Here is a 14,966-nt window from a genome sequence, read left to right on the forward strand (position 1 = left end):
GTTACTAGCACCATCGTAACATTGTCCACGCAGGTTTTATATAGGCAAATTAAATCTGGCTAATGCGTCCTTTATGATGTTGTATAACGTGTTTCCGGAAGTGGAAGACGTTTCATATAAACCGAGAAACAACTCCAAAGGCTCGAGATCTTTAACGATGCGCACGCAAATTGCAACCTGCTCATGCCCACTGATGTCGCAAGTCTTTAATCTCAGAAACAACTTCTCTCAAAACCTTGTGGGCCATTAGCTGAACCATTTCGTTTTGAATATCGTGTGATGTATAATGTTTTTTTTCTTTTAAGCCACTCGTTCAGTTCAGGAATATCTTTACTCCGTAAAAGGTTTAATTGAGGCAAATTTCCTTTTTTTTTCTTCGTGGCCTCTGAACGGAATCCCTTGGCGTGCTAAATATTGTACCGAACCTAAAAGTGCTCTTAAAGATACTCGTGCCGCTCTCTGCTGAAGATCTAACTCCTTCGATAGCTGAGTGGCCACTGGAGTAATGTTTTTGTATTCTTGTATTTTGAGAACAGCGTCGAGGTGTAAAGCACTTTTTGCGTGTGACGAAAACTTTTCGACGGCTTTTTTCCAATTTTTATTCCATTTCCGTTTACGAGATCCGATTCCTTTAGGCATTGATCATGTTTTTGCGGAAGTAGTTTTTTTTTAAATGCAAATATGCACAAGAAGCACAAGACACAACCTTTATTTTCGTCAAAATGAAGCCAAGAATACTCCCTAAACCATTTTTCTTGAAATCTCAAAGACTTCCCCTTGCACTCTTTAGCAGGTATAGTTAAGTGATGAGGATGGTTCGGAGAAACAGGGAGTAAATAATTCTGTATTAGTGCGTCAGAATCCTTTGAATGCAATTGATTAAAGTTACTAATTGCAGTGGCGCTTGAAAGGTTGGTGCGAACCGTGCGAACGGTGCGATGCTCTAAGCCAGTTTCAGTAATTTCATTGGATTTAGTCAAAGTTATCGTATCGAACTCTTGTAATATAGCTAATAAAATTAAAGGTTTTAGAAGTACACAATTAACTATATGAATTGATTCATTGAAAAGGTATAAGTTATATTACGAAATAGTGTTAAAGTTCTGTAATGTCAAGTTATATTTAAAGTTAAAGTAGTGCTTACAAAATTATATTTTGAAAAAGTAGTGCTTACAAAATTATATTTCAAAATGTAGTGCTTACAAGATTATAGTAAGAAAAATTAGTGAGATTCAAATTTATTTTCAATATATGTAGTTCAGATGCACTGAAAAGGTTATGGGGCCTAAAAGATTAAAAAATAGCTAGTTTCTTAAGGCAGTAATGTTACTAATGTATTGATTATAATTATAGGTCTGAAGAAATCGGAATCGGTGAGCGCCGGTGACTCTGACTCGGGTCGCCTAGTATTGTTTATTTTAAACTTTACATTTTTTACTACCTTAGGAGTTTAGGTCTACCGTGTTAAAGATTAAAGATATTAATTTTCATTTAACACGGTGTAGAATTTTACCATTTCAGTATTGTGCAAAGTAAAATGATCAAATATAAAATTTACCATTTGGAACTTCTCCGACTTTCTTAATCTTTTCTTCACCTTTGTGCTTTTCGACAGCTGATGAATCTGAATCATCAGATTTGACCCTCTTTATTTTTTTTCTTTATCACCAAAATTGTTAAAATAGTCCTTTATTGTTCTTTTACCGTTCATTTTTATTTTTAATTATGGTTTTTAAATACAATGATAAAAAAATCAATAGATTTTTACTCCACTGATCCAGTCGCCGTCGGAGAAGTAACTGAAAACTCGGTTGCAGAATACTAGCCTAAGCTTGGAGGAATAAAACCAGTATACTTGTTTTATTCCTCCAAGGCCTAAGATAGTTAGACAAGCAGTTGTGGTATTCGTTAAAACAAATAATATTCTTAAATGAAGAAGAACTGGTGATATGAATAAATAATTAAATTAGTTTAGAGACGAAACTACACTAAATTTCTGAATACAAAATGAAATAAACAGAAAACTCAGCCGATTTATATAATTTCTTGATAAGTGGCTGGCTGCTCTGCTCGCACTACAATTTACACGCATGTGTTTTGTAGTTATTTAGTAATTTCGAATGTTTACTCGAGAATGAAGTTCAATAAAAAAAGCCTTTTTTGGGGGGGGGGGGGGACAACATATACCCTGGTCCCCACCCGATATTTTTGGAAGGGGACCAAGTACCCCGGTCCCCCCCCGTTCCGCCGCCACTGAGTTGACGGTCAGTCATGGAGTTAGAGATAAGGCCCCGAACTATGCTAGATGGGATAGGAACGGCAGGTTCAGGACCAAAGAACCCAGCATCTGCCCCCTTCTTGGCTAAGACATCGGCTTTCTCATTACTATAGTACCCCCGATGGCCAGGAACCCAATAGAGCTGAACTTTATTGTTGGTGCCTAGCTCCGAGAGGAGATTCAAACAGCTATAAATTTTTTTTTGAAGAGACCTGAAACTGGTTGAGAGCCTTGAGGGCTGCTTGGCTATCCGAATAAATTTGGATAGCCTTGCCATGAAGCTTCTTTTTAAGACAAAAGTCAACACAGAAGCAAATAGCCGTCAATTTCCGCCTGAAAAACACTAGCATACACACCAAGGCTTTCAAAGAAGCCGAGATTGCTAGTAAGACAATACATCCCCGAACCAGAGCCAGAGTGGGTCTTAGACCCATCGGTAAACCAGACGATTTCTCCTCTGGCCCCGAGGGTTCTGTGGTTGGCCCACTCCGTACGGCTTGGAAAATAAGTATTGAAAGACTTACTAAAATGTAGCTTCGTAGCCATCATATCAGAACCCATTAGGTAGACAGGTAACTTACATGAAATTTCCCGATAGATCCTAGTGTGGTTATTATCCCAAATATTCGCCTTCCACCAACCATTCTGGTTGAGCCTATAGGCTACCATAGCAGCAGCTTCCTCTATAAAAAGATGAAGAGGAAGAAAGTTCAGGAGAATATCTAGAGAAGCACTTGGGGCTGTTCTCATAGCTCCTGTGATGCTGACACAAGCCAGCCTTTGTAGGGTGCGCAGATCACTCTGCACAGTCTTAATTCGGACTCTAGGCCACCAGACCACTGCAGCATAAGAGAGCAATGGTCTGATGATCATGGTGTACAGCCAGAAGACCACTTTAGGGCTAAGTCACCATGACCTGCTGACAGCACTTCTGGTTCTCCAAAGTAACATCTTAGCCTTCTTAACTATAGAGTCAAGGTGAGGCTTCCAGGTTAGTTTGTTGTCAAGAATAACACCAAGGTACTTCACCTCCGTGCTTTCGCTCAAAATAGTCCCGAATAAGGAGATATCATTAAAAGAGTTTTGCAACATTTTACAAGTAAAAGGAACAAGAACCATTTTATTAGGATTAACCGTAAGGTTAACTTCCCTGCACCAGTTTTCCACTGATGCAAGAGCCCTTCTTACTAAATCACTAATAGTGTTGGGGAACTTTCCCGTAAAGATGATGGCGATATCGTCGGCATACCCGAAGCAGCGGCACCATCCCTATTTAGCCTCACCAAAAGATCATCCACAACCAGGCACCACAGCAGAGGTGATAGAACACCACCTTGAGGGCAACCGCGGCTGGTGGTGACCATAAGGGATTCACCAAGCAGGGAGGATACCACCACACGATTCGTCAGCATAGCTTTGATCCAAAGACACAGAGTGTCATTAATGCCAAAGCGCTTTGCAGCCTTCCTGATGACTGCGCTGGACACCATATCAAAAGCGCCCTCTATATCAAGGAAAACCGCTAACGCTATTTCCTTAAAGTTAATAGCCCTTCAATGCAGTTAGTAATGCCATGAAGGGCAGTCTCAGTAGATTTGCCTTTTTGGTAGGCATACTGAGCCGTCGAGAGAGGTATATGAGAAATAACCCCCCTAATATAGTTGTCTACCAATTTCTCCAAAATCTTTAGAAAAAATGAAGTCAAACTGATTGGCCTAAAGGCCTCAGCCTCGAGATAGTTAGATTTAATAGGCTGACACTTTTCGCTTGTTCTGAGATTCCGGAGTAGGTTAACAAGAGTAACGACGGACCACAAAGTCACGCGGTTAGTCAACTAAATTTTAACCCTTTTTGTTTCGCACTGTGCTAAGCCTAGGTCCCAAATTTAGACTGTAAAGAAGCGAAGTCAGGTGACCTAAAACGTACCTCAAACTCTAAACGTAACATTCTCGACGTGACATAATTGATTCAAAGCATGTGAACGATTAGAACTAATTGATAATACACCCCTCTGTGGCACGATAACGTTTAAAGCTATCGATTATGTCTGCCGGCTCTGTGACATCACCACACTGCATCAGACTCTTCACTCTGAACTCTATCAACTGAAAGCTTCAACCACCCACTGTCGTGAATCTCATAAAATAGCTCTTGATAAAATTACGACTCTCGAATCTTCTTAACGTAATGCAACGTCAGAGATTGCACTCTTCAACTACACGGTAAAACCCCTCGAAGACAAATTCGCCAAAACTTAAACAGCCCAAATAAATAAACTTAATTATTGCTGAATCTAAATATGTCAAAACAACTCAATGCGTGCACAAGTGATCTCTCTGAGAAACTATCCATTCAAGGCTTCACCATCGCTTCTGATATCCTGGCTCAACTTGAACCATTGCTCTTACAGCAAGAAACAAACTGCACTGAATGGTGATGGGTGTTTTATCTATCGCTCAAGACGTTTTGTCCAAACTTGATCCCCCCTTGAAAAAAAAAGGAACTAGAATACACGAAATTGAAGACAAAAACTGGAGGTTCTTCCTAACACAATGTCCTTTTGCTTAACGTTCTCGAAGACCTTTATTCTTCGAATAATGTTTTGGGCCAAGCCCAGAGCCCAGGTTGCAGAACTGCTTCGTGCATGTGACTTACACCCTCACATTACATTTTTCCCCTGCTCCCTCGTGACTCCAGTGCCTCTACAACAAGACCAAGACCTTTCAAGATATTGCTCCCCAATGGCCATCAAAAATCCAAATTCCTCCAATTTATCTCAAATCGCCGCCAAGATCGGGATTTTGCTACACACTTGGCCGGTCTAAATATCAGTAACAACAATACCATGTGACTGTGAGTGAACTACAACGACGTATGCAGAGCGATGAAACCAACCTAGTCTTTAGAAACTACAAAGTAGTTTCTGCGTCCACTCGTAACCCATCTCACCCGTGAAGTAAGGTTCCTGGTCCACCGCAATTACACAGGGTGGCTGATCCCTCTCACCGGCAAGACAATACTGACTAGTTCTCTCAAGCCAGACTTACGTTCCCTATAGCCTCATTCTGCCGATCTCAGCCTCTCAGGCCTGCGGACAGTACTTTCCCCAAACAGTACTCAAATCATTTTCCTCAAATACAACACTGGAAGCCGCACCCCCTCATCGTCCGTTCCCCACCACACAAACTATTGGAATACATCACGTAACGTCATCCCCCAGGGCAGCCTTCCCCCAGCTACTGACCTCCCAACTCGACAACTGCATCTACTCTCTCACAGTCACCATCCTTGTAAATATACACGAAATGTTCAACATGCACCCATACAACGAGCTTTCCTACTATCTGCTACTCATAGATCTTGCCTTTTATGTGTTACAGAAACTTAGTGGGACGCGGATATTGAGACAGCTGAAATTTCAATACCTCACGTCAATGTTGTCCGAATGGTTTGGAGACAAATTGGAGGATCCAATATAGGGAAAGTGTAGAGAGAAAGTTTATATATTCGTCCACCGTTGTTTGTGGATGTGACCATGATGTCCAGTTTATAGAGGGGTAATTGAAGTCTCCAACGAGGAGGGGGCAAAGATTTTTCGCTGACGCCTAATGGTCAATGTGCTGAAGAAGATGAAGGAGGTCAGGCTTGTTCTTATAAGAGCGATAAATGCGCACGACCAGAAGAGATAATAATAATAATAATAATTTGTTTAATTCTGTCTCTGCTTTTTGGTCCTATCGGGCCTAGTTTGTAGCAAAATCCCGATCTTGGCGGCGATTTGAGATAAATTGGAGGAATTTGGATTTTTGATGACCGTTGGGGAGCAATATCTTGACAGGTCTTGGTCTTGTTGTAGAGGCACTAGAGTCACGAGGGAGCAGGGGGAAAAATGTAATGTGAGGGTGTAAGTCACATGCTAGAAGCAGTTCTGCAACCTGGACTCTGGGCTCGGCCCAAAACATTATTCGAAGAATAAGGGTCTTCGAGAACGTTAAGCAAAAGGACATTGTGTTGGGAAGAACCTCCAGTTTTTGTCTTGAATTTCGTGTATTCTAGTTCCAGTTTTTTCAAGGGGGGATCAATTCAAATACCCGTGTTCGATAAAAAGCCAAATTAATTTTTAAAATCAGCTAATAGCTTTGAGATTGGAAAAGGCAGTTTGAAAAAGTATTATATACTGATAGCTTCGAGAAAGGCTGTTTTAAAAGAGTTAATACTATTAGCCTTTAAAAGGCTGAAAATAGTAAATACTATTAGCCTTGAAAAAGGCTGTTTGAAAAAGTAGTAGCCTTTAAAAAGGCTGTTTGAAAAAGTAGTAGCCTTTAAAAAGGTTTTTTTTTAAATTACACTAACTACTACTAACTGAGATACTTGAAATAGAGAACTGTTTCCTTTTCGTAAAAAAAAGGCATGGAGACATGAGAAAAACTAAGATAGTTTCGAGGTAAAAGAGCGCCAGAGAGCTTCAAAGTGTGGCCTACTAGCCCCTGGAAGTAGGCTGCAACAAGCGCAGTGGCCAGTTGCGCGGGTGTGCATTTGCGCAGTTTCTCAATAGCGCAGTTTATTATTTGCGCAAATTTTCCCATTTCCGCAGTTTTCTTATTGGCGTAGATTACCATTAGCGCAGTTTTTCCCCATTAGTGCGGGTTTCCATTTGCGCGGCTCTTATGACGTAAATATTGTATATTAAGCCATGACGTAAATATTGCGTATTAAGGCATTTTTCCTTGAAAAAGGGTTGTTGGTGGATTTTTTATTTTAAATAACCTTGTTTAGCGTCCACCTGAATTGCTAGCGTACGATTAAGGTCCTGCCGCGCTGTAAATACCAATAATTTTCATGTTTTCCTCAGGTGAAATATCGTTCGTCGAATTACTATCTTGGGAATATATTTCCAGTCGAACAGCATATCGTACCTTCTCGGCCGTTCGACTAAGATGAGAAAATGGTATCTGCCTAGCTTAGGCCTCCGGCAGCCATCTTACCTTATCAAGCCTTAACTTGCGGCGGCCACCTAACCTAACCTAACCTAACCTAACCTAACCTAAGCTCAACCGGAACTTCAGCCTATGCTACGCTTGAAATGTGAGATAATCTTAAGTATCATACGCAATGTATGTACGGCGCTACCCCAGACTCATTCTTGCTATCACGATGGGCCGTCTATAACGCGACCTAGAGGACTGTACCTAGCCATAACGAACCAAGTAATGTCCAATTTAATATTAACCTAACCTAACCTAACGTATCGTAGCCAAGTAAAAAGTCTGGACCTTTAAAGGGAATATATAATAAATCGAAAAATCGTCTGCTTTCTAACGTGACTAGCGCCAATTATTCCTAGTTTTTGTTAAACCTGGTGGCAGAAATGTGAAATTGGTTGGTCCCCCTTAAAGATTGAAGTACTTACTCCCTTTAAAGCACAACCATATATTTTTCCAATGCCACCCATCTAACTTGACGTTGAAAAAATGGATGACCCCAATACCGGGGTTTGCCTATCACGTATAACCTAATCCAAAGAAAAAGTGATCGTAAAAGTTAGAGTAAAATAAATCATTAATGAACCAAAATATTCTTGTCCCCTGAGAAATACGAAATTCCCGTTTAAGTAAGCCCTCGTATTGATCCCTGGTTCTGCTTAGATTTCTGCATTTTCCACCTGAATGTAAGCTTAACCTCTCTAAAATACATCTGAATTAAGTCTAATGCAACTGTTACAAGCTGCATTCATTCCTTCGAACCGAGAAACCTATTCATAGCGTAACAGATACTACATTTTCATCTTAGCCGAAAGGCCGAGAAACTATGATTTGCTGTTCGACTAAACATATACCCTAGAGAAAAGTTCAACGAACAATATTTAACCGATAGAAAAACATGAAAATTATTGGTATTTACAGCACGACCGAACACAAAGTTATGACAAAAAAAAATCGAACGACACGAAATACCTTTTTCCAATATATGCTAATTAATATTAGTGCTAGTTTAGCTAGGAAAACCATTGTCCAAGAAGTTAATGAATCCGGTGGCTTTTACTCTGTTATTGCCGATGAAACTCGTGATAATGCAGGTGTTTGCGTTCAGTATACTAGAAAAGAAATATGCGTCGTAGAGAGATTTTAAGGGTACACGGCCCTTCCATAAACTGCAACCTTGAACCTCTACGTGGTGGAGGGGTAACCCTTCATGCTGGCTAACTAAGGCTCTGCTTCTTCCTTAAGCCAAGGTGGAAGGCATCGAGGGCTGAATGATACCGGGGAAGCGAAATTACTGTATCACTAACAATCCTCTTGGGGGAACCAGGAGAAACCCCGTTGTAATTAGCCTTCTACCCGGGAGGAGGACTACCGGGTGGTGACGTTTTACTTTCCTCCATACTCGTGGGCTCATTTGTGTATTCTAAAAAACAAAAAATAAACAAAAACCAAAATGAGCAGTATCCGGCTTGATGAGGGGTCTGGGTTATCTTCGGATGTTACCCAACCATCAAAAACGTTGATCTCCAATGCACGCCCCAAGGCTGCAAGGCTCGCTATAAGAAGGAGGTTCAGTCATCCTCGGGTGACAAAGTAACCCCTTCACTTAAGAGACTCAGGTCGGAGGATTCCAATTCCTCGCCTCGGTCTTCCCAATCTGCGGCCAAAAAGGATAAGGCACGTCTAACTCCTATGTCCTTTAGGGAAACAGTAGCGTTGCTTAAGATTGCCATTATAACAACGTTATCACAGAGGAGGAGATGGGCGCCGTCCAGCGTGGGATTCTGGAGAAAGTTGATGGGACACCTTCGGGTGAACCTCTTCCTCTCATCAGTAATCACCTGGTCGGAGGTGCCATCACTTACCTCTGCGGGGATGCCCCAACCGGGGAGTGGTTAAGGAAGGCCTTTGACAAGAATGACTGTGTTTTGGAGGGCACAAAGCTTTTAGTAATAAAGGCTAGTGAACTACCGAAACAGGTCACGGTCGCCTTCAGGACTAAGGATATCTGGACGAAGGGTTCAGAAATCCTTCTAAAGAGGCTGTACCTCTTCAACAATACGAGCCGTTGGAAAGTGGTCATCTCTATCTGTGATAAGAACTTCATTCGATGGTTTTTCCAGATGGATGAAGATTCGGTCGCAGTCTTTAAGAAGGCAGGATGTTCTGCCTACACAGGGGTGGATAGGGGGACTTTTAAAGTCCTTAAAAATCCTAACACCCTGAAGCGGTGGCAGAGGACTCTGCAACTGAGATGTCGAACTTTGATCTGGCAGTAGAACTGTGTGATGTCACCTTGGGCTCCATGTCGGATATTTCCGAAATCACAGTGGTGGGGGACACCTCCACCGACAAAGGGTCAGTCCGGTACCCAGCCCCTTAGCCGGCGAGTAGCCCGGCCAGATCAATCTGCATCACTGCAAGGCAACCTCGGCAGTCCTCTGTCGCCGGTTAGTTGTGGAGGGGCTAGACATGGCCCTCATACAGGAGCCTTGGATCCATAATGGAAGAATCCTGGGTCTCGAAAATGCAGGTACTGTTTATTATGAATACAAGTCTGCTAACCCTAGGGCATGTATTTTGATACGAAGGGGCATTCACGCTCTTCCTGTTTCACTATACCAATCTAGGGACACTGCCACCATAAAACGCCTCTCTTAGTCAGCTGATGGAGAAGACGAATTAACGCTGGGTTCAGGTTATTTTCCATATGATGCCTTGTCCACTCCATCACAAGAGGTTGCCAATCTGTTGAACCACTGTGAAAGACTGCAAGAAACTTGTCATTGGATGTGACGCTAATGCTCACCATGTTGTATGGAGCAGCAGTGACTGCATCCAACGTGGTGATGACTACATATTCTCAGCAAACATAATATACTAACTTTAGTTACAAGTAACAGGAGTGAGGTTATTGATTTAACATTGTGCACAGAAAATGCATTACCCTCTGTGACACAATGGCATGTGTCTAATGAACCGTCAATTTCGGATCATAGACAAATATGTTTCTCTGTTTTGGTCAAACCTTCTCAGGTAATTACCGAAATTCGCAATCCTAGATCAACTAATTGGTCTAGGTATAGGGAAGACCTTGATCTTCATTTACGAGGATGTGGTTTTCCACTCTCCTCGGTGCTGGAGCTCGAAATGGCTGTTGATCACACGCAACAGTCCATACTCGACTCCTACCACCAAAACTGTCCGGCAAAGTCTACCAACCAGCCAAGGTTAGTTCCTTGGGGGAATAATGAGATTGGTAGACTTCGCAAAACTACTCGCCAGCTTTTTAATAGAGCTAAGAGTTTGAGTGACTAGTCAGTCTATAAGCAGATCCTCACTTTCTATGATAAGGCCATCCGGAAGCCAAACAGGCTTCCTAGCGGGATTTTTGTGAGAGTATCTCTGATATTCCCATTACAGCCAAACTAATGAAAATTATGGCTCATGACAATACCAAACATCTGGATACTATCAAGTTGAAGGCTGGTAGTTACTCATATAGTGCCGCTTGTAAGAACCTTGGTAGTTACTCTAGTTCTGGAAAGGAGTCGCTAACGCATATGTTGGAGGTTCACTTTCCAGACTCCAAAGTCACTGAATTCATGTCAATAGTTCGCACCTCATCAGTTCGCGGGAAATAGTTCGCACGCCAACAGTTCGCATTAACAAATAGCTCGCCAACAAATAGTTCGTCTGGAAAATGGTTCGCCTGGTCAATAGTTCGTATACCAAAAAAAAATATTTTTTTTATAATTTATTTTTATTTACCTAACGGCATAATCATAGGAGATTAAAAAATTATAATAAATTTCTCCTGCCATTAGGATGATACCCGCATTGGCCGTTATTCCGCTTACATTTGTAGTTGAAGCCTTCGAACTATTACCATCTGAGACGAATCCGTTACCTTTATATAGAAGCCCATCCTAAATTGTGCTATTTTGAAGATGTCTGGATAGGGCGACCAAATCGAAGTAATCGCCGGCTTCCTTTATTTTCGCATTCACTGTGAAATTGCTACCATCGCTAATGGCAAATCGAAAACCAACAACTCGGCTGAAGGGTGGAATCGTGGCTTCTTATCTTTAGTTGGTGGACATCATACTTCAATTTGATACAGATGACTCTCATGATCGTCCTTTTCGGTTCAAAATAACTAAACAGGTAGATTGGGACGTGGCAAAAGAAGTTGTCACTCACTTCAAGGTTATGTGGGCTATAAAGTCATTTAAGCCCACATCTGGGCCCATCTGGGCCGGATGGGATCTCACCCATAATATTGCAGGAGGGAATTGATATTATCTGTCCTGTGTTGTGCAGAACCTGTATTGCTATCGGGCATATACCGGGCTCTTGGAAGCATTCAAAGGTTATCTTTATTCCTAAACCCGGGAAAACCACTTATATCGAGGCTAAAGCATTTAGACCAATCAGTCTCTTCATTTATCCTAAAGATCTACATGTAGGAGAAATTAGTTGATAGTCATAGGAGATTCTTAGTGTTACACCCCTCTCTGATGCTCAGTATGCCTATCAAAAGGGCAAATCTACGGCGACTACCCTTCATGGCACAATTAATTGCCTTGAATGTGCAATTGAGTTCAAAGAAATAGCGTTAGCTGTTTTTCTGGACATCGAGGGGGCTTTTGATAAAGCCTCTGAGGCTCTCATTCTTAAGGCGGCCAAACGTTTCGGTATCAAAGATACGTTGTGTCTTTGGATCGATTCTGTCACCACCAGCCGGGGCTGCCCAGGAACCATTTCGGCTATGATGAATCCCTGTGGAATGCTGGTGTAGGTAGTTTGGCTTCACCGTCAATCCTGATAAGACGAGCCTGGTTCCTTTCACGTGAAAGAAGGTACAGGACTTTTTTAACGATATTTATTTTTTTGGGACCGTCTTGGACTCTTGGTCAAGTCTGACTGAGGTAAAATACCTCGGGTGTTTTATCGACAGTAAGTTAACAAGGAAGCCTCTTATTGATCTTAGTATCAGGAAGGCTAAAATGTTATTCTGGAGAGTAAGCAAGTTTTGGGGTTTAAGCCCAAAGGTTGTTTATTGGATCTATACTATGATAATCAGGCCTATGCTGACATATGCATCTGTGGTTTGGTGTCCGAGGGTAGTGCTTAAGTCAGTTCAGGCTGAATTACGCATTGTGCAAAGGTTGGGGTGTGTCAGCATTACAGGAGCTATGAGAACAGCCCCGAGTGCTTCTCTGGAAGTGCTCCTGAATATTCTACCACTCCCTCTTTATATAGAGGAAGTTGCAGTTATGAGTGCCTATCAGTTACTACATAATGGCTGGTGGAGGTCTCCTAATTGGGAAAGTAGCCACATCAAGTTGTTTCGGCAATATTCTGGTCATTTACCGATCTTAGTGATGGGTTCTGACAACATGGCTGCAAAGTTACACTTTGTAAAGCCGTTTAGTGTTTAATTTCCAAGTCGCCTAGACTGAACTGACGACACAGTTTTTGGAACAAAGGGTGAAATTGTTTGGTTCACGGATGGCTCCAAGACTCACTCAGGGGTGGGTGCTGGAGTTTACTGTCAGACTAAGAAGTTTTTTTTTGAGAGCACCGGCGTTTTCAGGCAGAGATCTCTGCCATTTGCTTTTGTGTAGACTTCTGTCTATAGAAGAAGTATCGGGGCAAGACTGCTCAGATTTTCTCGGACAGCCAGGCTGCCCTTAAGGCTCTTAATCAGTTTCGTATTACTTCTAAGCTCGTTCTTAGCTGTTTGAATCTCCCTACAAAACTGGACACCCATAATAGGGTTCAACTATATTGGGTGCCTGGTCATGGTAATGAAAAGGCCAACACTCTGGCCAAGGAGGGTGCGGAGGCTATGGTCTTAAGTGCTGAACCTGTTATTCCCATAGCCAATGGCCTGGTTTGCAGCCATGTGAATGGCGCTATGGCTGAGAGACAGGTCAGACTTTGGCTTGAGATGGATGGTCAGAGGCAGGCCAACTAATTTATCCCTGGACCTTCTAAGAAAAGAGCGACTGAGTTGCTCTCGCTCTCTAAGAGTAGTATCAGGGTGGTCACGGGTCTACTTTTAGGTCACTTCCAGCTTAAAAGACATCTGCATCTGATTGGCATCAGTGAGAGTCCTATGTGCAGGGCATGCCTTGCAGAGGAGGAAACACCCTCCCATGTCCTTTGTGTCTGATTTTTATTCGGCTCAAAGGTTGGGGCTGCACAATGGACCTCTGGTCGAAGTGCTAGGTTGGGTTAAGCCGAACCACCCAACCCACTAATAATAATAATAAGGGTACACAGATATGCATAAGTTTGACTCTGAAAACATCAGCTTAGCTATTATAAACCTTTTAACGCAAAACTGTTTATTAATTGGAAATTGCCTTGCACAACTGTACGATGGGGCTAGTGTAATGAGCGGACACGTACCAGGTGTTAGAGTTAGAATAGAAGCGGCAGATGGTGGTAATTCTCCGTACGTGCACTGCTACGCTCATCGGTTAAATCTAGTTTTGGTTAATTTCTGCTTTAATATATTGGCAGTGAGGGAATTGCGTGGTTTAGTTCAAACAAACAATTTCCTAAGCAATGCCATTATTAGAAGCGAATGTTTTGGGGAATCCCAGAAAGAGCTGGGCTATAACGTCGTCCTTAAAATGCCTCAAAGTTGCGAGACAAGATGGTGGAGCAAAAAGAAGGGAATTCATTATTTTAGAAATAGGTTAAATTCTGTGGTTTTAGCATTAGAATATTTGGTTGGGGAAGAAGCTGAATGTCGAGAATATATTTCTCAATTACATAATTTTAACAACTTAATTTTGATTGTTGCGATAGATGAAGTTTTAGGTGTAACAAATTCGTTGTCGGAAAACTTACAAAGTACGAAAGATGTTTATACGGAAGCCGGTGCCATTTGCTCAGCTACTGTAACTACCTTAGGGGAAATTAGGAACTCTGAACGATTCGACTCAATTTGGGAAGAAGCTTCAAAGTGGGTTGAGTCCGTTTTTATCCCGGTACCGGATCGACCTTAAGCTTTAAGAAAACGGAAAAAAATCCCAAACAAATGGCTAAGACATAAGTGTGATCACATCATCACATGCACGACGGGAAGTAGAGAAACGGAAGCAAATACCCTAAATATTCAGTTGAGATCCACCTATTACCAATTAATCGATAAATATTATCGGAAATGAAGACTCGACTACTTATTGAAGAATGTAATTGCTTCTGATCCTGAGTCAGGAAACTTTCTTAACGAAAACGACATCCTAGCCCATTGCTGGTTTCGCTTTGACCAAGCTAGATTCCTTTAAGTGTCAAAATAAAATAGCTAGAAATTTGATAAAATCTACAAATTTAAACAGCGTAACAGAGTGCTTCAATTATTTGATGACGATGGACAATGGATTTTCAAACCTAGCCAAGTACTTTAAAGTGGTTTTGTCCATTCCAGTGGCCAATACCATTTCAGAAAGGAGTTTCATTTCCCTCCAAAGAATTGAAACTCGTCTACGCTCAACATGGGAGAATCTAGACTTTCTAGTCTGGCCACATTGTCGATTAATCGTGATATATCGAGTTATTTGAAAGCTAACCCAATGTTAGTGGTTGATGAATTTGGAAAACGGTCAAATCGAAGAGTGTCCTTCGTTTAGATTTAAAACTTCTATTACAGTTCTCTGGATGTTAAGTGAGAGTTCAGAGTTATCTCG

At 41.7% G+C, this 14,966-nt stretch overlaps 1 protein-coding gene across 1 annotated transcript; it reads left to right on the top strand.

The window, feature by feature from the left end:
- The first annotated feature begins 13,553 nt into the window (after window positions 1-13,553).
- LOC149927381 (zinc finger MYM-type protein 1-like) lies at window positions 13,554-14,285 on the top strand. The gene has a single exon (XM_090157847.1). It carries the CDS (start codon window positions 13,554-13,556, stop codon window positions 14,283-14,285), a length of 732 nt encoding a protein of 243 aa, XP_090013973.1.
- The last annotated feature ends 681 nt before the right edge of the window (window positions 14,286-14,966 follow it).

Source organism: Leiobunum rupestre, chromosome 9, assembly GCF_980474605.1.
Source record: "Leiobunum rupestre chromosome 9, qqLeiRupe1.1.hap1, whole genome shotgun sequence".
NCBI lineage: Eukaryota > Metazoa > Arthropoda > Arachnida > Opiliones > Sclerosomatidae > Leiobunum > Leiobunum rupestre.